Genomic DNA, 24455 nt, shown 5'->3' with positions numbered 1-24455 from the left:
TATAAAATAAAAGAGTAAACAGCTATAATGCTAGTAGATTTCTTTGGCTAATCCTAAAACGATTAAATATCATAAGAACAAGTTTAGCGTTCACGAATAAGTCAGGCGCTTACGCATATGTGTATCGAAAATTAAATAAGTAAAAAAAAACGTGTACGATTACGTCTAATTCGACCGTGATTTATTTTCGAAACGATAAATCTCCGTATTGATATTAGTCACAAGTTAAGACTAAATCGCGATATCGGACACCTTCTCTAACCTTCAACGGACGAAGTTCCCACACTTTCCGTTTTCGATGTATAACAACATTTTTAGTCGTTGCTTCTTGATCGGTCCAGTAGATTTATATCTGCTTAAATTGACCTAGACATTAAATGCGACGTAAAATTCGACCGCTAATTTCGACAGGTTAAAAATAGCCATTAAAAATTTGCAACGCTATTATCTCTACATTCTTCGATAATTTGATTAACAACTTAACTTTTTTTAGGTCTAATTTTATTAGGAAATAGTAAAAGATTTATATTAATGCATACTTTTTCCTTCTTTCGTACTATAATTGTGAATTAACTTTGACGAATTCTCTTATTCTCAGTCCCTATGCCATACTGATTAGTGTATTTTACGCTATCCATGGCAGAGTTGCGTCATTGATGTTTACTGTATTAATTAGAGGAAATGTCTAAAAAAACAAAGATAAATGCAGCGAAACATAAGATGTTTAAAAACATATAAATTTAATAACAGGTGGTCAGATCCCGAAGAAATATCGATATTTTTTGCCGATATTTTGTTCTCCAATATATTGATAACGATAAAAGATAGATTTGAATAAGTCGAGTTGGATATACTAGCAAATATTTTTTGTAAATGAGTAACAGGCATTTATCTATCAATCGAGTATATAGAAGAGACAGAACATCGGTAGGAGTGGGTGTCCAACTTCAAACAAGTTGAAAACTGAAGTGAGGACAATGGTGAGATGGACTATTCAGAAATAAAATTAATAATAAAGATGAAAAAGAAAAATAAAATAAAAAGTATAATAATGTTATACTGTCTAGGTCAAGAAGATATAACATGAATTAAGACAATTCATTGCATAATTTAAAAGTTATGGCGGTTATAGCTGTTTCCCATGACTATTCGTATTTTTAAAGAGCATAAATGAGAGAAGGGTATCGTATTATCTTAGTTCTGCTCCCCAGCGACTACTAGCTATTTATAGACTCCAAAAGAATACTCAGGTGAAAGACGTTTGGCTTAAATAACGAATTGAAGCCCATTTTAATACATGGAAACGTTTTGAACTTTCAAAACTGCAGTAAGTGGAGTTACGGAATAAGTCTCTGCAACAAGATTAGTTAGAAACTAATTTAAATAGTCAATAGTGTGTTTTAGGGTGTTGGTTAACGAGCAAAATATCGATATATCCTTTTTGATATTTTAAAAAATATATCGATAAATTTTTTTGCAATATTTATTAATATCTTTAATAAACCCTTACATTTAAGTACCGAAACAATATTAAACATTTAAAATTAAGTATCAATTTAAACAGTTTATAAAAAATAATTAAATGATTTTTCATAATATTTAGGAAATATAATTAATTTATTTGAAAAAATATTGAAAAATATCGGCTTACAAAAATATCGATATTTTTTCGGCATCCCTAGTGTGTCTTATCTGTACTGATACAAGGCATGTATGTAGTATGTTATAGAGTATTATTGAAAATATTGGAACCTACAAGGACTAATATTTATTTATTTAAATATATATAACTGGAATAAATGTACTGATTTGTATTAATAGTACCAATAAAGCATCCACATGTGCACCAATAATGAAAAAAAGAACCTTGTTTTTATATATATGTATATATATATATATATATATATATATATATATATATATATATATATATATATATATATATATTTATTTATTTATTTATTTATTTATTTTAAAGTCTCCTTTTACCAACTATGGGTTTATCTGGACTGGGCCTAAAGTTTAACGTGAGCTCCGAACCACGATCGTCAGCATTAAGCCTACCGACTGGCGAGTGACCAATTTAAAAATCATCCCAGAAGACATCCCGTCTTACCCAGCCTGGTTACTGGCGTGACTGGGATCATTTTCCTCGCCGGATTTTACACTCTTGCCTCACAAAAATAAATTTACGACCATGCCCCAGCAGGATTCGCGCTAATACTGCGCTACCAAGCCGGCTTACCATGTGCTTTTATTCAAAATGTTGTCAATGGCTAACAATTTTCTTTTTTCTGACGGCATTGATGCTTATTGAAATGCGATGCTGGTGACATGGTCCTCAAACAGGTTAAACAGTTTAGCTCAAAAGTTCCCTTTAACCGTTTCCATGTAGAGTATGAAACTAAATATGACGTGAATATGAAACATCAAAAAATGTGGCGTTTTACAATTTACAATTTAAATGGAAAGTGGGGAAACTTATTTGCGCTTCCAGTATGTATTAAACGTCAATAACACAACCCTTGTGACATGAATTAAAATCATTAATTTTGCCATAAAATTAGGTTCGAGGAAATACGCACTGACCTTGTTATTTACCTATATCCTAAGGGGCGCCTAATATCTTGTAATACAGTAACGAGGAGATAATTCTGCATCTTGAAATAAACTTGAGGCTATTGGTTGTTGTAATATACTGGAATAATTTGTTTAAATTGATGCCTATGGCTACATTTATATTATATATCATTTATATTTATATTTGTCGTTATGAAAGGATATTTTTAAGTTTCATCGAAATGTTATTAATCAAATAAATAAAAAGCTAACTGAAACAAATTAAAACCAAAATTAACCATGGGTAAATTATAACCAATATTTTTATCTATTCATTTATCAACATCAACATCAACAACTTATATTTATCCCTAAAACATACTATTGACTAATTAAAGTTTCTAACTAATCTTATTCCGAATCCACTTACTACAGTTTTGAAAGTTCAAAACGTTTCCATATATTAAAATGGACTTCAATTCTTTATTTAAGCCAAATGTCGTTCACCTGAGTATTCTTTTGGAGTCTATAAACAGCTAGTAGTCGCTAGGGATCAGAACTAAGATAATACGATAGCCTTCTTTCATTTATGCTCTTCAAAAATACGAATAGTCGTGTGAAACAGCCATAACCGCCATAACATTTAAATTATGCAACGAATTGTCTTAATTCATGTTATATCGTCTTGACTTAGATAGTATAACATTATTATACTTTTTATTTTATTTTTCTTTTTCATCTTTATTATTAATTTTATTTCTGAATAGTCCATCTCACCATTGTCCTCATATAATCATGAATAATCATGAACGTCCGCAAGCTGCCAACGTTAAATATCTGGGAATGAATTTTGATCGATGTCTGACATGGAAAAAATATATAGTGACAAAACGCTAACAGCTTGAGCTTAAACTAAACCAAATGTATTGGCTGATAGGGCATACATTCAAATTATCATTAGATAACAAGATTTTGCTGTATAAGTCAAAACTTAGATCCATTTGGACGTATGGTATTGAACTGTGGAGTACAACTAGCAAATCTAATATAGCTATCCTCCATAGGTTTTAGAATAGTGTTGCGAGTTATCGTCGATATTACGTCTCCAACAAACTGATTTAACGCGATATCCCCTTAGTACCCATAACGAGTGTGATTCGAAGTGTTAGTGCGAAGTACTGTGAAAGACTATTAGTGCATCCACTCGTCAAATAGTTAAATGTGCGTGATGGCAGTGTAGTGCATAGGTTCAAACTACCAGACGAACTGATTAATAGACACATAGATTGAGACTTAATAATAAGTAAGATTTAAGAATAAGCTAGAATAGTTTTACAATAAGTTAGGATAGACTTTAAAATAAGTTAGAATAGTATCTAGAATAAGATCTAGATTATAAGTTGTACAGCAGATCACTTACTGAAGTTATCTACTACATGTCAGGTCAGTTATATTATATAACGGAAATAATATAATAAGACTTATTGCCCACGGGCAAATTGTTGAATATCTAAGACATTAATTTTTAGGATAAATGATGTGGCTCGGTTAATGGATGTAAAACGAAATGAAACAGTGGTGTTTACATTATGTGGCCGTTATTTATTGGCAATATAAAAAATGTGGAAAATACAAAATAGATAAAACGGATGGCAGCGGTGTTACCTGGAGACGAGGCTTGGGTAGTCGATGATGGCACGTCTAAACCAAACGATTGTCGGATAATGAATGAATGAAAATCTCCTTCAATAACATCCCAGATAAACGTCTCGGGGTTGCCAGCTATTCGTTATCGGGTTCTAGTTGGCGCTGCTGGCACCCCGCCCGTGTTCAACATCTGGGATTATATTTCTGGGTATTTTGTTGACGGTTATTCCATGATGTAAAATTCGACATGCCTCAAAGTCGCTACAAATTTAAAAAAAGTTGTGTAAATGAAAATGTGCAAGTGGAAATGGAAACGTCTGTATTCTAGTTGGTTAAAAGTTAAATCGATAGTTCAAAGCGAAAATCTTTAAGATCCAACGAGCACAAACACTGGCAATAAACTACCGCACGTAAGTAATATTTCACCTCTAAAGGCATCTTCCGATCGTTTCCTGCAATTCGCGTGACTTCTTCGCTATACCGGCCCGCGTTTTTTCCCTCCTATTTAATTTGATTGCTAAAATCATCGTCAGCCGTTTTACTTGATGGCTTGATTGCCCAGATTGATGTCTAAACGATTTTTAGATTTTGTCGAAAGCGCGCTCGGTAATCGGTTGGAAAGAAAGTATCGTCCCATTAAAGTGACGGTACCACTTTAGATATTACTCGTGGCCTGCTGTTCAATTTCTGTGCTTGTGGGAACGTATATAAATTTAAATAGAGAGTTATTCACGTAACTCGGCGGTTATATGTTCATTATACACAGTGTGATTTGTTAGCTTTAACATTTAACATTCATATGTTTTAGGTCGTGGTGGGACTAAAGCTATGCTATTTTGATAAAGTATAAAAAATCATGATGAGGTACATTTTCAACTAGAGATTGTTTAGGTTCAAAAAGATTCACTGCCATGTATTAAGTGTTTGCATTCAATTATTTATTGTATCACAAACGCTAAACATCTTCAAATTGCAAATTGCATAATTGCAGTTTATTTGAAGATATCTGATGCCGAAGTCTATAAAGTACTTCTAGAAACTAATGATGATGTTCCATCATATTCCAATTGTCAGTTTTGGTTTCAACGATTTACAAATGGCGATTGTGATGTAATTGATAAAGGACGGCCTGGGGGACCAAAAAGTTTGAAAATAATGAAATAGACAATTTATTGGACAAAAACCCAGCTCAACCTCTCAAAAAACTTTTAGAAAGCTCAGCAGTTAGCGGCAGCAGACGTTTACATACAATGAGAAAGTTCCCAAAGGAGGGAAAATGGCGGCCACGTGAATTGACTGAAAACGCTTTTCGATCTGTTTCAGTATCCTGTTTTCATTGTTTTCCAGATAAAAAAAGCTTTTTTGTGGTGCATTGTGATTGACAATCAATCGTTTATCGACGACGACAATCGCAAGTACCAGAAGAACAATCTGCAATCTATTAAAGTTATTAAATAATTCACTGAGAGTTTATTCTTGCCTTGTTTTTCGGTTCTTATCTTGCACGAACCTATACTCAGCGGAGTTAAGCTTCTCCAGATTAAAATCCTATTTGTTATTGGGAACAAAAGGTTAGTGCATTTGAACATTCACATGTTATGTGAAATAAAGGTTTTCTTCGATTATTACTTCCTTGATTTCGGGATCTTAAATATTTTTATTATTACTCTTAGTACTTCCACAATCTGCCCAGAGGCCAAAAAGCATTTGTTATGTTTATATTATATATACATGCCATGTAGAAAATTTCTTCATTAAGTGATCTCCTGTACAAAATACTATTTTAATTTATTAGTCTTATTCCAAAGCTTATTCTAAAGTCTATAAATGTCCAATAATCACCTCGGATGGTGCTAGACTTGTTAGTCTACGCACTGCACTGTCACTTCGCATATTTAGCTAATTAACGAGTACATTGGGATGCACTGACACTTTTTCGAAGTACTTCACACAAACACGTTAAATTACACTCGTTACTGGTTCTAGAGAAATATCGCCTTGTATCACTTCAGTTGAAACATAGTACGGAGCATCGACAATGATAGGCAACATTTTATTTTGAAACCACTGTATGCTGGATATATTAAACTTGCTAGCGGTTGTAGGCTGTATAGGTTTATGTATAAGCTTGTATAGGTTTATACAATTATATCTTGTTATCTAATTATAAGTCAGATTTGCGCCCTATAAGCCAATATATTTCGTAGAGTTTAAGTCAAAGTTGTTTCCGTTAGGCGGGTATGTGCTTCTTCCAAGGTAGGCGTTGATCTAGGTGCATATTTAGCATCCTCTGCTTGCGGGAGTTGACAATTATTGCTATAATCTTAAATAGAATTGTTAATGGTAACAATTAATTCCTTTATGAAATTACTATTGCTAAAATGTCTGGAAAATATCATAAGAAAGCGGTAATATTATAGCAATTTTGGGACATTTCCGACTGTACTTATATTAAAAAAAAACATATTACACAGGAATATTAACCTCTGGAGTCAACTAACTTACGTGGTGGCAACTCTACCAATTAACAAAACCAAATAGGTTAGCGATAAGGTTATCCTGGGATAATATTAAAGGATTCTCGAAATTTTTTTGTGCACCATAACCAATATACAGATATGCATTGATCGGCATTGTCGTTCTCCTAAAGTTTCTATTGTTATTAGTTTATTTGTATTTCATGAACACTCAGTTTGCATACATTTTTTTTTCACTACAAGATTCTCTATCCATGCTATTTTGTATCAACTTGGTTTTCGATGACATTCTATGGATTCCCTGGACTCAATGAAATATAGCTAGATATTAATATGTAGGGTATAAAATGTGAAAAACAAAATAAAGAGGCGACTGGTTGAACGGCAATACAAAACGATACTGAGGGTTCTTATCTATTAGAAAATAGTCCGTCTGACTCGCTCACCATACAGATAGTTTTCAAACACAGGGACAGAAAGTCAGGACCGTATTACATAGCGTATATATATTGTACTAAAAAACAATACAATTTAGTACATTTTCTACAAATGCATTACAAGAGATGGAGGGAAGAGGTTTTTACCATAACATTTATAAACCATAGCCTTAAAGGGAATTTTTGAAAAAGTGGAAATCTTATGATTTCTTTGTAAAAAAATAAGAAATTAAAAATACCTTTGTTGTTAAAAGATACACAATATCTAAAGACACAGTGAATACATTATATATAATGTGTGAAGCGACCTTGAGGCATGTCGAATTTTACATAGTGGAATAAAGGTCAACAAAGTACCCAGAAATATAATTCCAGATGTTGAACACGGGCGGGGTGCCAGCAGCGACAACTAGAACACGATGATTGGCAACCCCGAGACGTTTATCTGGGATGTTATTGAAGGTTATTTCGATCATTCAGTTACCGACCATCCCTTGGTTTAGACGTGCCACCATCGACTACCCAAGCCTCGTCTCCAGGTAACACCGCTGCCATCCGTTTTATCTATTTTGTATATCATAGAGAAAAAAACCTAATACCAACACACCAGTTTGGGTTTATTAACAAGCACTTAACAATTGACCAGGTCCACAGAATAACAGATGTTATTGAAAAGCCTATGAAAGTAAAACATTATGCTCAGCTATATTTTTGGATGTAGTACAAGCCTTCGATAAGGTTTGGCATGAAGGCCTTGTTCATAAACTACAGAAAATGCTACCAAAACAACACACATCATTCCCTATAGCAACAACGCTAAATATCTTGGCATGAATCTCGATGCAAAACTTCACTGGAAGGAACATATAAAGAAGAAAAGAAAAGAACTGGAATTGAAATATAGGAAAATGTACTGGCTAATTGGAAGAAAATCACAATTAACAGTACATAATAAATTGCTATTATATAAGCAAATACTAAAACCTATGGACATACGGAGTTGCATGGGGACATATGGGGATATTCTGCAAAAAGTAACATCGAGACCTTCAGATACCCACAGTCAATCAAGAAATCAAGAGAATTGCAACGGGGTATGAGGAAAGACTTCATTCTCGTACGAATATTGAAATATGAAGCTTTTGGATACTATCAGAACAGGACACAGACTCAAAAGGATCAAACCATCTGATCTTGTGTAGTGTTGTGTAGTGAGGTGCCTATATTAAAAAATACAGCCGTGATATATATAAACATTATTTCACCAGAAACTGAGATAGGGCCGATGGGTCCTCCTAGTTAGGTACCTAGATTTCAGTTATTATAAAGACAAATTGTAGGTTAGATCGAAACGACTAGTAACAATATAATAATTAAATAATTAAAAAATCTATTTTGTATATTCCATATTTTTTATATTACCACCACTGTTTCATTTCATTTTACCTCCATTTACCGAGCCATATAACTTACCCCAAATGTATTATGTAAATATGGATACAAACGAGATATTATTTCTTGCAGATAACTTTATTTTTTAAAGTATTGAAAACCTTTCTATCAAAAGGAAAACATTGTATAAATGAGGATTTCATCGTTCGAACGAACGTCACAAGGCGATCGTTCGCTTTGAACATTCGATTTTGGAAGTGAGGATCGACAATCAATTCATCTTTAAGCACATTTTAATTAAGTCCTCGAACTTGGTACTCTCAGAACTGCAGTTATTACAGAGATACTTTACTGGCACTAGTCGAAGTTCATCGCGGTAATAATTTTTAAGTATTTAATTGAGTAGTTATTTTGCAATATAAATTGTATTTATATGAAAAAGAAAAGTAATTACTAAATAGAAATAATGGTTTGGTGTAATCCTGAAATATAAAAAAAATCGTATTCAGAAATAAACTAGGTAATAGACGTAATTTAAAAACCAAAAAAATTAATGCTGCAATTTGGATTCATCAATCAATCCGTACGCAACCTCACGCACACGTACAAAGATTCCCCTTCCCGCTCGCCCGTTGAAGTTCACGGTAATTTGTCATTTTTTTTCCAGGCGCACTATGATTAGCTTCGCTCTTGCGATTGAACTTGCGTCCGACCTCTCGTATTTATCATAACATTGTTTTGATTAATTGTAATTGCTGGACGTATGTATTGACTGGGACCGCATTTAAAAAAGCGATGATAAACTTACCGAGTGGTTGGTTAACAACAAGTTTTGATGAACAACGTCCATTATATAAATAGTTATAAGTTTCAAATATTGGATTATTATTTATGAGCTCGATGACTGCCATAAAAAAATCAGAAAAATATTGATTAATAATAATATATTATAGGGAGATTATTAAAAATGCATTTATTTTAAAATTAAAAGAGGGATTATTAAGATTTTACCAGAAATAAAGACACAAATGTTCAAAATTCACCATTTTAGGACAAATACCTATCAGATGGGCTACGAAACATTGACGTCACTTGTAGTTTCCTAACTATCATTTCCGAATTCCAACATTTGAACATTTTCGTGCGCTTCGATTATATTTGGATTATTTATCTTATATTTGACAGTTAAAAAATGTTAATGGAAAGAAAAAATAAATGAAAACATTGAATTGGGTTTTATCAAGGCAAATAATCTAAATTTGTCCACAATCGATTCGTCGATAATAACTGTATTTTGTGACCGTTAGTGAAATATTATTATAATTTTAAAAATAACATTAGAACCTTTATGAAATCACGCCCTTCTAGTATTCCAGATAAATTAACCATGAATGTAATAGAATATTGAAGAATATTAAACAAGAATGCTATCAGTATAATACTTGGCAAGAAAATTAATAAATGCAGGTAATAATTATAAAAAGGGGGCAGTAATATCACAATTGCTACTTAGGAACTGTGGGAATAGTATTATTGAAATTAAGTGCTCTGTATTTGCTAATACAAATCAAAGTTGTTTCGATGACAAACCTGCTGAAAAAATATATGATGACAATTGATATGAGCCTTAATAAAATTCAGATTATTTTAGTACAAAGATAAGGTTTATAGAAAAGAAGAAAGTGCTATCGACCAACAACGTAAATTATACAATATAGAATTGGCATGTTGCAGAAAGGCCTACTTTTCTAAAACTATATTTGGAATAAAAGAAGTGTTATTAACATTAGATAAATATTAGACAGTGAAATTGAAGTAACTGAAATCCTCTTTCTCTATTCTAAAGCTCTAATATTTGAAAAATTCAATTCTTAAAAACGTCTTTATATGGTCGAAAAACTATTATGCAAAACAGCTACAACCAATCTCCAACATTGAAGAAGATTGGTAAAGAATGCGTGAAAGGCAATAAATAAGAGTATGTATATTGGTTAAGAAGCAAAAACTCTTGAATGCTGGCCAACAATTCAAAAAAAAAATCAATAAAAAACTATAATCTTCAATAAAAAGCATCGAGTTTTTTTAGATCTAGTGTACTATTAGAAATATATAATTTATAATTTTAACACTTTATTACATAAAAACAAATTATGATAATCGTTATACTAAACAATTAAAAATACATAAACGTAATTAATTCATAAAGATTTTTATGGAAAATAATGAGTTTCTATGTAATATTACCCTGTCACTGAAAAACAAAAGATCTATCCATCAATCAATTCGCACGCAGTTTCACACATACATCTATACCTAGATTCCTTTGCTCGCTCGTCCAATAAGGTTTACGGTAATCTGTCATATTTTTTTCATTAGCGTCATGATTAACTCCGAGCTTATTATTGAACCCGTGCCTGACCTTTCGTTTCTATCACAACATTGTTTTTGATTAATTGTAATTGTTGGACGTACGCAATGAATGCGATAAAATGGCCGTTAAATCGGCGATGGTCAATTTATTGACTGATGGCCAGACAAGGTGTTAAAATATTTAAGGAATTACGCGAACCATTATTGATCATTTTTACCAACGAAGAAATGCACGATGACCTGGAAATCAAATGGATTTGCGAAGTTATCCAAGATTTAAACGCAAAAGAATATTACTAAATCATAGTAATGTGGAAGCAATACAACTACTGGACAACGCGAAGGAAATCTGAACATTGAAGCGAACCAAATTATACGAATTTATATAAAGCGTATACCTTTAGTGTAAATTATAGCTTAAGTTATTATAACTTTATAATTGAGGAATACATATTAATGTATTTATCTTGCACTCGTCTTGTTTGTAACTAATGTCCAGTTGGACAAACGCAGAACATATCAGATTCAAAATCAAAGGACTGTACTTGTTAGTCGTAAGATGCTCCTAACTTGATCTAAAACAGTAAACCGATTAGTAATACAATACTACTAACTCTTATGGTGACTTAATCAATGAAGAACCGTGAAATGGCTTCAAAATCAAATGGATTTACGAAGTAATTCTATATTTCGGCATAAAACACTAATGCTACAGGCAACGCACAGGAAATTAAAGAAAGACATGAACTTAAGTAGTCTAATTTTACTTTACTTTGGGAAATACATGCTGATCTATTCATACCACATTCGTTTTATTTGTGTATTGATGCAAATACAACAGAGCAATAGTAATAAATTAATTTGTATATTAGAATTGTCTGATGACATAACAGGTCAATTGAAGTCTCGGTCAATCAAGTCCTCGGCCTACTATAGTAAAACACATTTTTTTGGCAAAATTAGTTTTTTTTATTCAACATAATTCCCTTCAAGGGTGATACACTGATTATAGCGACCCTCCAACTTTTCGATACCATTTTTGTAATACGATTTGTCCTTTGATTCAAAATAGGCCTCAGTTTGGGCAATCATCTTTTCATTCGACGAACATTTCTTCCCAGCGAGCATTCTTTTGAGATCTGAGAACAGGAACTAGTTGCTGGGGCAGATCTTGAGAATACGGTGGATGAGGAAGCAACTCGAAGCCCAATTCATGGATTTTTGCCATCGTTTTCACTGACTTGTGACACGGTCAATGAAAATTATTCCATGCGCATCCCAAAATATAGACGCCATAAACATACCAGCCGATTGTTACGTTTTCCCACGCTTTGGAAGCGGGTTCATCGTGTGCAGTCCACTCGGATGACTGTCGATTGGACTTCGGAGTGAATGAAGTGATGGAGCTATGTTTCATCTATTGTCATTGTCATTGAATCATCAACTCGTCGTTGTTTTTGGTCAATAATGAGCTCGCGTGGCTCCGACTTTGCACAGATCTTCCTCATACCCAAATATTCGTGAATGATATGATGTACACGTTCAGTTGATATCTTTAGAGTGTCTGCTATTTCATTCAGTTTCAATTTACGGTGATTCAAAATCATTTTGTGGATTTTTTAAATGTTTTCGTCGGTAAACGTCCAAACTTAGCATACCAGTCCTTGATGGTTGATTTTCCTGGGACAATGTCCGGAAACTCGACATCAAGCCAGGTTTTTGTTACTAACAATCCGAGAGCTGTCAAATTTATACACGCATCTTTTGAGGGCTACGGCTAATTAAAAATCATATGGATTTAACTCTAGTAGCGCCATCTAAGTGTCAGGCCTAAAGGACTTTAAGGACTCTAAGGACTTTTCAATTGACCTGTTATCTAATGTAATATTAAAAGTATTTTTTAGTAGTAGTATTATTTAGTTACTAGTTTTTTATCTGGTACCACATAATTTAAGTTTATGTTTTACTATCAATCATGAAACATGTTTTTTACTTAATTCGTACTCAATAAGTATCGCGTCTGACACACCTGACTATTGATATCTATTGACCACTATTGACAAATTTATTGATATGAAATCTATAAAATAATTATCAAAAGAACATTGACAGTATACGGTAAATTATAATCATTCCAATTATTACTTTACAAGTTACAACTTATTGTTATTTTCAAGTCAGCTGTTGCGTGTACATTAAACAATATGTCTTAATTACCAAATACTGTTTATGTCCAAGTAATTGGTTGACAAATCTTACCTATATGTGTACCCTACAACACCAATGAAACTGAACGCTATAGATGCCAAATTGTCAATTGTTCCAGCAAACTACACAGAAAAGAGGTTTTTGTAAACACCCAAGTGAAGCTAGTCTCCCATATGCATTTTGAAACGTGCTTGACATGATATCTATTCGCTAAGCTGAGAAAGCTTAAACAATCAACATAGAATATTACACAATATTATTAAGTTGATTGCTGATAGAAATCAAGAAAAAACCACAAATTACGATAGTTGCTCTCCCAACTGATTCATTGTCTACTATACTTTCTGAATTTTGTCCGCATTAACTACTCGATTTTTAGAGATCTCAAAAAGTACTCCAAGGAAAATTTAACTCAGATGAAGTACTTATTTCTGAAATTGAACGCTGCTGAAACTATTTTGAAAACAAAAAGTTAGAAAAGCCTTAAAGATGCCTCCTGATGCAGATAGAATGATGATGAATTGCAACAAGTTTCTGGAAACATATTTTTTGTTTATTGAGATTGGAAACTTAGAGAGTTATAGCAAGAACGAAATGGCATCCCGCAGAGCATGCAAATCTTATTGTAAAATGTGATAAGGTGTAACCATTTCAGTTACGCCAGTAACTAGTCTGGGTAATACCGAATGTCTCTGTGATAATCTTTCTCTGTGATAATCTTAAGTTGTAACTGGCCAGTCAGTTAAGCTTAATACCGAAGACTGTGGTCCCAATTTTCAATTTATTTATTTTTTTATTTATTTATTTTTCTATATTTTAAAGTCTCCTTTTATCAACTAGGGATTTATTTGGACTAGACCTACAATTTAACGTTGGCTCCGAATTAAGGCCCTCGGCATTAACCGACTGGCGAGTGACCAACTTAAAAATCACCCCAGTAAGACATCCGGTCTTACCCAGCCTGGTTACTGGCGTGACTGGGATCATTTTCCTTGTCGGATTTTGACCTCTTGCCTAGGACAATCACAAACATAAATTTACGACCATGCCCCAGCAGGATTTGAACCCGCGACTATCGCAACAGTAGGAGGACTGTCCGGTCGCCTTTGCTACTGCGCCAACCAAGCCGGATGTAGTAATTTAATGATCACCTGCATCCACTTGTGTGAAATCTACAAACAAAGTCCATGCCAAATCAATTCCAATCTCTGAAATTCCTTTAAGTCCTAGGAAATGGTAAACGATGTCTCGCCATACACATGTAGTGAGGAGCAAAGAGTGATGTCTTGCCCTTAACTGCGCGTCCAATCCTTGAGATCAATCCCTGCGAGACTAATCCTTTTCCTAAATGACCCGCTTGGTAACTTTTGTGAATTAACCCCGTTAACAAATCATTAATTGCGGAGAGGTCATCGAATGGCCAGCGAGGTATTCGGATCTTACCCCTACAGATATTTTTACGGGACTATGTTTAAAGCAAACATTTCAATTACAGCAAAGTGTATTAGAATCATAGAGCCAATCAATATGACTCTGGGCGCACAAAGCTGCATTGGGTGATTTCTGAGACACTATTTATAAAAACAATGCATAGTTTCTAAGATAACAGTTAAAACTAGCGTTGGGAACTCTCGACTGAAAACAGTTGATAGTCGCAAAACAGTCGAAACAGTCTATAATAAAAAAACTGGCGACTGAAAATAGTAATTACCATTTACTAGTTCGACTGTTTTGTTGAATTCGTGATGTTACATATTGTGTGATACATATTCCTTCACGTACTAACTTTATAAAAGAAAAAGAAAAAAATACTTAATACCATTAACATGCAATTAATAATATTTTAAACGAAGTAGAATTACTTTTATATTTGAGTGTTCTGTGGATCTGTAAAAAGGAATGGAATTCTTCTATGGAATGTAATAATACCCCACAAATGTTCTATTGTATTTTAATATGTTAATTGCTATTTCCAAATATACTATAATAAATATAGACAATACAATAGAACTTAAATAAAACCTAAAAACTAAAGATGTACAATAACTACTACAACTTTTTTCAAATAAAGTAAATGCTTTATTTTTTATTGAACGAAAATATTTTTTAACAAAAATCGAGAGAGTAATCGATTATTGCCATAAAAACAGTCAAATATTTTACTATTCATCATTCACAATTTCAATCTTTTTACCCTATTACATTAACAATCTTGAAAAATCTCGTTCCAAAATGCTGCTATATTAATATACAATATTGTTATTTACAACCAAACTACCAAAAAAAATCTTAAGACTATATATATATATATATATATATATATATATATATATGTAAGACATATATATATATATATATATATATGTAAGATATATATATATATATATATATATATATATATATATATATATATATATATGTAAGACATATATATATATATATATATATGTAAGATATATATATATATATATATATATATATATATATATATATATATATATATATATATATGTAAGACATATATATATATATATATATATATATATATATATATATATATATATATATATATATATATGTAAGATATATATATATATATATATATATATATATATATATATATATATATATATATATATGTAAGATATATATATATATATATATATATATATATATATCTTACATATATATATATATATATATATATATATATACATTTGTGGGGTAAAATACAATAGAACATTCCATAGAAGAATTCCATTCCTTTTTACAGATCCACAGAACACTCAAATATAAAAGTAATTCTATAAAAGCAGGATTTGAACCCGCGACTATCGCAACAGTAGGAGGACTGTCCGGTCGCCTTTGCTACTGCGCCAACCAAGCCGGATGTAGTAATTTAATGATCACCTGCATCCACTTGTGTGAAATCTACAAACAAAGTCCATGCCAAATCAATTCCAATCTCTGAAATTCCTTTAAGTCCTAGGAAATGGTAAACGATGTCTCGCCATACACATGTAGTGAGGAGCAAAGAGTGATGTCTTGCCCTTAACTGCGCGTCCAATCCTTGAGATCAATCCCTGCGAGACTAATCCTTTTCCTAAATGACCCGCTTGGTAACTTTTGTGAATTAACCCCGTTAACAAATTAATTGCGGAGAGGTCATCGAATGGCCAGCGAGGTATTCGGATCTTACCCCTACAGATATTTTTACGGGACTATGTTTAAAGTAAACATTTCAATTACAGCAAAGTGTATTAGAATCATAGAGCCAATCGATATGACTCTGGGCGCACAAAGCTGCATTGGGTGATTTCTGAGACACTATTTATAAAAACAATGCATAGTTTCTAAGATAACAGTTAAAACTAGCGTTGGGAACTCTCGACTGAAAACAGTTGATAGTCGCAAAACAGTCGAAACAGTCTATAATAAAAAAACTGGCGACTGAAAATAGTAATTACCATTTACTAGTTCGACTGTTTTGTTGAATTCGTGATGTTACATATTGTGTGATACATATTCCTTCACGTACTAACTTTATAAAAGAAAAAGAAAAAAATACTTAATACCATTAACATGCAATTAATAATATTTTAAACGAAGTAGAATTACTTTTATATTTGAGTGTTCTGTGGATCTGTAAAAAGGAATGGAATTCTTCTATGGAATGTAATAATACCCCACAAATGTTCTATTGTATTTTAATATGTTAATTGCTATTTCCAAATATACTATAATAAATATAGACAATACAATAGAACTTAAATAAAACCTAAAAACTAAAGATGTACAATAACTACTACAACTTTTTTCAAATAAAGTAAATGCTTTATTTTTTATTGAACGAAAATATTTTTTAACAAAAATCGAGAGAGTAATCGATTATTGCCATAAAAACAGTCAAATATTTTACTATTCATCATTCACAATTTCAATCTTTTTACCCTATTACATTAACAATCTTGAAAAATCTCGTTCCAAAATGCTGCTATATTAATATACAATATTGTTATTTACAACCAAACTACCAAAAAAATAAGACTATATATATATATATATATATATGTAAGACATATATATATATATATATATATATATATATGTAAGATATATATATATATATATATATATATATATATATATATATATATATATGTAAGATATATATATATATATATATATATATATATATATATATATATATATATATATATATATGTATAGATATATATATATATATATATATATATATATATATATATATATATATATATATATATATATATATATATTACATCTAAATCTATGTAAGCATATATTGGGTACATTTTTGTCAAGGTTGCGGCTAGGACGACAGAGCCAGAACGTTAAATATCAGTCGAATTAAACTGAACTGAAATGAACAAAAATACAAGTACACGACTGAAACAGTCGATAGTAAATAGTAACAAAATCAGTTGGACCGAAAAGTGCGACTGAAACACTCACTGGTAACAAGTAATAAAATCAGTTGAACCAAAAATAGCGACTGAAACAGTCGATAGTTCCAATACTAGTTAAAACTCAATATATCAGATGTTACTTTTATATTATTCAACCATGAATTATTTTATAAAATATTATAACATTTCCATTACTAGGTAGTGTTAAACTTATAGTAAAACTTATATGAAAACAGAAACTAGACCCAATATATGGACAAATCAGTTAAAGGAAACATTTAATATCGATATCCTTATATACGAAACTAAAATAAATCATGCCCGTATCTATATATCTGTAAATATGACATACAGCGTACCATAAAATGCGTCCAAATTGCAAAATTGTCCGTTCAGCTTGCATTGTACTTGAAAACTCTACGCTCGTTACGTTCTCCATCGATTAACGTTCGTATGTAACATTTGTTGACATTTAATAATTTAAATAACTTTTCTATCGCGTTTACTTAACGGTTTCAGTTTCAATATCAAGATAATGGCCATTGTGAAACGAACAATGTCCCAATATTTGTGGCATTTTTACAAAACCGTTAGACTTTTACCACGAAAGGTAACAGAGCATACCGATACACACTTGGGCCGTTCTATATCCATTATTTTACGCACAAAACCACTAACGAAATAATTAATTAATTTGGCTTTTGTTCTTATGTATTCACAACTATGTATGTTTGAGTTAACGATGCCATTAAACATTCCGAAGACATTATGGACTACTAATGTAAACTATATAGCCTTACTTACCAGGTGGTTTAGTTTGAATTTTGACCGACGGTGCTGGGTTTTTGAGGCGCTGGGGTGGATGTTTGGGCATTTGCACGACCAGGGGAGTCTTGATGCTTAGGTCAACTGGCTCCATTTGAACGGGTGGACCTTCTGCCTGCAACAATTTAACATTAATAAATTATTCATGAGAATAATACTGTTATATGAAACTTGTTAATTTTTAGCTACAGTGTCATGTGGCGTAACCGTGGCGGATAAGTGTATATAGCGGATAAGTGTACGTAGTGAATATGGAATAACACAGTCGAAACCTGTCGTATTTAGTTTGCATATGATCACTAAGTAAGTGTATCGCATAGCATCACAGGTTTGCCGCACAACGGAATACTTAGTACTAATCGCCCTGTAGTCTATTAAATTGTAATAATCAACAAAGTATTGATAAGTTTAAAGTAATTTATCCACTAAATATTATATGAAAGTATTATAAGTAAGATTATTTTCGGAACAGTAACAACTTGGCAGTATCAAATATAAGTATATATGATCTTTCTTTACTTTTATGTTATAAATATAAATATAAAATAATAAATGAAGTAATCCATGTTTTTATATTAGAGAATATATGAATAAAACAATTTTGAAATGGATATTTGACTTTAGCTTTATTAATTTACTTTTATTTTTAATTTTTACTTTTTTAATTAAAAACTTAGATCTCTAAAGTAAATAATCAAAATAATTGACACAAAGTTCAAAAATAAAAAACAAAATGTCATATAATCACATGGCTTATAATAATAACCGTTAAATACTTTAATACTTATTGATGTTTTAAAATATTTATAAATTTACTGTTAATAATTCATAATTATTTTATTCTATTTATCTATGTGTTCCATCTATGTAAATTATGTAGTTTTTTGTTCAAAATTTTATTGTTCTTTGCTTATCTATTCTACTATTCAATCTCACCCTTGCTTATAGCTCTATGGCTTTTGTTCATCTACTTTGTCTAATGTCCCACGTCGGAACTAATAAAGCACCAACCAATGGAGTATAAAAATTATATAAATAGTATAAAAATATAAAGCTATTTTATATTTCCCAATAACATTTATTTTAAACTATTTACAAGGTCATTAATAGGCAGACCAATACTTATCGAACTAACTATCGAGTTATAACATTACTATCGAGACTAATAATATGAGTTTTTTGGAGAGTCTGATTTCAATAAAGACAGTTCACCCTTTAGTTATAGCTATCACAGAGCTACATACAGCACTGGAGAGGAGGGGAGTAAGGATAAATTATTTATGAGTTCCCTGTCATAGAGAAATATCCGGTAACGTAAGAGCTGACTCTCTAGCGAGCAGAAAAGAAGTTTTAATTAAACTAAGAATGCTATTTAGCAATGAAGACACTAAAACACACATAGGGATTCTATACAAAAAATTGGATCAACTAAATTGGGATCTCTTTATGGAAAATAACAAGTTGTGGGATATCAAAAGGGTATTACATCAATCTCCTTATAATAATAACTTTAGCAGGTTCCAAATGAGCGTCCTTGCTCGGCTGCGGATAGGACACAGTAGACTTACACATTAGCAACTGTTAAAAGGAAGAGCACTGTAATGAACAGAGCATCAAGCAAACCTTTCTGGACTGTATAAAGCTTAAAATACTAAGACAGCAACTCGGGGTGTCAAGGTCATTAGAGCAACTGGTCCAACCCTAGCATCTGGACATGCTTATCAACTTTTTGACGGCCGCGGGTTTGTTACAGCTCTTGTGATTATGTTCTATTGCAATTTGTATTATTTATTATTTTAATTTAAATGTCTTTATTTTGCCTTATATTTTATATATATTATATATTGTTATTGTCTACCATATGCTATGAAACTACTATATATCATTATATATTTTATTTAACTATTATATTGAAACCATTCCTAAATAGCCCAAGAGACTGACGGGCTTTAAAAAAGTAAACTCTTGCCCCTTGACACAATTGACTGCAATATTTAGTTAGTGCTTAGTTGAGAAAGGTATTTACTAAAGAAACCTGAAATTAATACCACTAAAATTTAGAGGAAACCCTTAATAACCTTTCAAATTACCTTTAACACAATGATATATTAAGTCTCCAAAACCATATGAATTACTATTAGTCCTTAAGCAAAAACAATTTCTCTAAGCCGTTCTCTGTTCACTAAGCATCAAATTAAATCAAAACCGTATTCGAAATTTTAAATATCTTGTAAACAGCGAGGGCAGATTATTCTTGCTATTTTCGAATTTTGTTAATCTATGTTAATCTTCCTATAAAGTGGACAAATTAACTTGTTTTCTTTGCAAAAACAATATAAAATATAATTTCACATGATCGTACTATTCTTAATCGTTATTTATCCAAACTTGTCATTACTGTTTAATAGTACCAAGAATATAACCAATAGTTTAATAGTACCAACATTGCTTAAAATTAAATAAATTCGTTTAACTAGTGATGTTTTAACACAACCATTTTCCATTTTAATCTAGTTTCAAATATAAAATTTAGAGATTTGTTTTCCAATTCAAAATTGCCAGTCGGCATTTCCCGTACAACGTTGCCAGCTTTTGATTTTGAAAATTACAGGTCCGTGGTTGATTTACGAAAGCAGAAACATAAACGATGAATAGTTTACCGTATAAGAGTTGGAGCTGGCAGCGTGTCGGCTGGGTTCAATGAAAATGGAGCCTAAAATATTTGTTTATATATTTTGTGTCGCCGATCTGACGGCTATTCCCGGTTACTTGATTTGGTTGTATTTCGTTTTACTGGGATTTGTTTATTTGTAGTGCATATGGCACAAAAATATTGGGCCTAAAAATTCTTAACCGTGATAAATTTCATCCCAACAGATGTCCTCGTTTTCCTCAAAAAGGGAGACAAAATTTGCGCTAAGCCAACTAACATATATATTCAAAAGGTTACTACTATTATTTGATAATCTTCAGTTATAAGAACTATTGAGCATAACAGATACACTACTGATATAAAACTAGTAAAATAAAATTGGTAAGAGGCAAAAAATTGAAATTTGCATAATGTTTGAGTAATAAATTGAGCAAGTCGTTGTTAAAAGAGCCAAAGTTTTTTTTAGCATTTTAGTCAAAACAAGCCAAACCAAAAATCATGCAAATCATTTACAACCAAGGTTGCCAATCCCAATTTATAAAATTCCTAAATAAACCAAGTCAAATTCCCTAAATTAGCGAGAAAGATGTACTGATTCCTATCATAATTATCTTAAGGAATGTAAGAGAGCTTATCTATTTTGCTACTTTGTCTTAATTCGGCAATAAAACTGTTAAGTTTAAACGTTTTTCAGATTTTATATTATATAATATTAAATAGTATAAAATATTACATGATCCATCATATTCTTGTTTGTAAATAATCATCAAATACATGTTCAGATATTATAGTGAAATCCAATTAGTTTTATCACAAATGTACGCTAACAACATTATCTGTGTATCGTAACATATTTATTTATTGTTTTTTGATTTAGTTTAAAAGTCTATTCGGTAAATTTCTATCCCATAAATAGAATATATTCATGAAATCTAAATGTTCCAGCGTTATAGAATTACGCTAATGCTAACTATAATTTGCTAATCAATTTAATTAACTCATCCAATTAGTCCTTCTCGTTAAATTACATCGTATAAAATTTGTTTATGTCTGTTTTACGAACTGGTCTCGTCGTAACTATCCGCTTTTTTGAGCTTTCGGGATTTTATTTATGTTTTTATGGCGTTCCTTGGATGTTTTAAAAGAAAATGTAGCATTTTGGAGTTTCCTGGAAATTGAATGATTTGTTGAATCACATATTTCACATAAAATTAGTCGTTTGATTATTCCCATAAAACATTTGATAGTTTTTTTTTGTAAAATAGTTGTAATAAGATAGAAAATTTAATACTGAAATAATTCGAACAAATGGTTTTATTTTAAGTTTTTGTTATTTTAAACCCTTAAAATTTCATAACTGGCTCAGTCGGTTCAATGGAAATCATAAGAATGTTCTCTTTTGAATTCATTCATTTGACCGAAAACAAATTAATTATCAAAAAATGACAAGATAGGCCGATAAGCGTTCCGTAGTTACTCAAAACATTATTTTGTGTAGTTAAGTGGAGTTTGGGCAAAAGTATCGCAGCTAAAGCTGTCAGAATGTGGGTTGAAGGTTCTCAAAAATCCCTAGCCATAAGCTAGTCCAATTAGGAAACATTCAAGCTTTGAAAAACGCCCATAAACCGCGGATTTCCGACACAGGCATCACATTGTAAGGTGTGTAATCGAATCAGTTGACAAATTTGTATCATCATATTGGCCGATATATCGGCTAGAAAATAATTTTCGCGTAAGTGCATCCATCCATTAATATGCTAAAACGCAGTGGAGATATGGTATCTCCTTTATGATCACTAACTTAAATCACGATGAATCTGACATTGTTTTGTATCGGCACATAACATACTAATGGGATCATGTTAATAATTTTTTGGAATATAACATCAAATATCTTTGATATGCATCAAAATAAAGTAGTTTGATTATAAGTGTATAAATTATTAACAATATATATATATATATATATATATATATATATATATATATATATATATATATATATATATATATAGATAATACAATTTTATAATGAAAGTATACTTAGAAATATTATTTAGAAAAAAAAATTAAATTAAAAAGATGAGATACTTAACAAAAAAAGACAAGTTGTGTATTATTTGAGTTTAAATAACGGTTTCTATATTAAAATAACAACGTTGATGTTAACAATAAAATATAGGAATTGTAATTTGACGACATCTTCAAGAAAATACGGTTGAACAAGGCAAATAAGCTCAGACAAGGACTCGGTCCGAAACAGTATGAATCAGAGGTTAAAATTAATTCATTAATATTTGCCAACCGCTGTTTTTCAAAAACATGTTTCCTAATAATTAATGGTGCTGTTGTAATTATTTAGACTCATTTAAGTAAATTTATGAGACTTATATTGTTGTGTATCATGTTGAACATGAGGATAACAATACAGAAAATACTATAAAATGACAGTTCTGTTTTTCCGAGGACGTATATACATCAGGTTCATCATTTAGAATAGTAAACTAATGATGTTTAGAATTATGGTTTTCGTAAATATAGGAAAACATAGAAGAAATAAAGAATATATTGTATTAAATTTTGAGATTGTAGAAGTGACTAGATCGTTTAATAAGCTCACGGAAACGTAAGGGAAACGAAAATGAAAAACCTCATGATTATATCCCTCAACTTTGGTGATGGTCTGTAAAATACTGTCTACAGCAGTCATACATCTTCGTCTGCTCTGAAGAGTCGGGGGTCAGAGAGATAAATTTGATGCATTAGCTGGATGTTGAAATAATTCGTACCTTAATTCATTGGTTATAACCATATTTGTTGAACGAAGATTTACATGGCTTTCTGCGATATTAAATTAATTTACTTGTTCACTTTTTACAGCCTCAATTTTGGTTTTTAATTTCATGTTGTCTTTCTAATATTTTCTAAGAGTGCACTTCCGAGGTGGTTCCATTCGAACAAAATCAGGATCTGTTGGGGGAAGGGGGGCAATCGACGGAACCGCTCAAATTTCAAAGGCGAGTACAAAGTTTTCATATATTTTTTATCTAAAATAATCAGATATTTCTATATAATTTTGTTGTTGAGCTGATGTGACGAAAAATCAGAAGTCGTTCTGTGCAAAAGCCATTCAGTTTGCGTTTTGAGCACTAACTATAGTATATAAGACTTCGTAGGAATATTGTAGACAATTGCTTCTATAGTGTAATAGTTAAAGCGATTAGTTCCCAAACGGAGGTTGCGAGTTCATTTCCCGGCGCGGATAATAACATTTTGTTGTTGTTTAGTTAAAACATTTGTCAAATCACCTAGGCTAGGTAGCGGACCCCGGGACCTGAAGCGTTACTTAATTTCAATCATTGTTTCTTTCTTCCTATTTTTCGTCATATAAGCTGCATCTTTACTTGGCCTACCCATTGTAATATTAAATAAATTAACT

General features: G+C 31.4%; 1 protein-coding gene across 4 annotated transcripts in view; it reads right to left on the bottom strand.

Moving 5' to 3' along the window:
• The window catches only part of LOC143194021 (uncharacterized), a 356961-nt gene that overhangs the window by 120918 nt on the left and 211588 nt on the right, over positions 1–24455 (bottom strand). For 2 of the 4 annotated variants that reach the window (XM_076400559.1, XM_076400560.1), the window contains exon 4: positions 18343–18478. In XM_076400559.1, the coding sequence (XP_076256674.1) occupies positions 18343–18478 (136 nt within the window). The remainder of the gene's footprint in view (positions 1–18342; positions 18479–24455) is intronic. The other 2 variants (XM_076400561.1, XM_076400562.1) reach the window with 1 other exon arrangement.

The sequence above is a fragment of the Rhynchophorus ferrugineus genome, unplaced genomic scaffold (assembly GCF_030347505.1).
Source record: "Rhynchophorus ferrugineus isolate W39M unplaced genomic scaffold, kcgeb_rfMv2 rfM3, whole genome shotgun sequence".
NCBI lineage: Eukaryota > Metazoa > Arthropoda > Insecta > Coleoptera > Curculionidae > Rhynchophorus > Rhynchophorus ferrugineus.
This window is presented reverse-complemented; position numbering and strand designations above follow the sequence as displayed.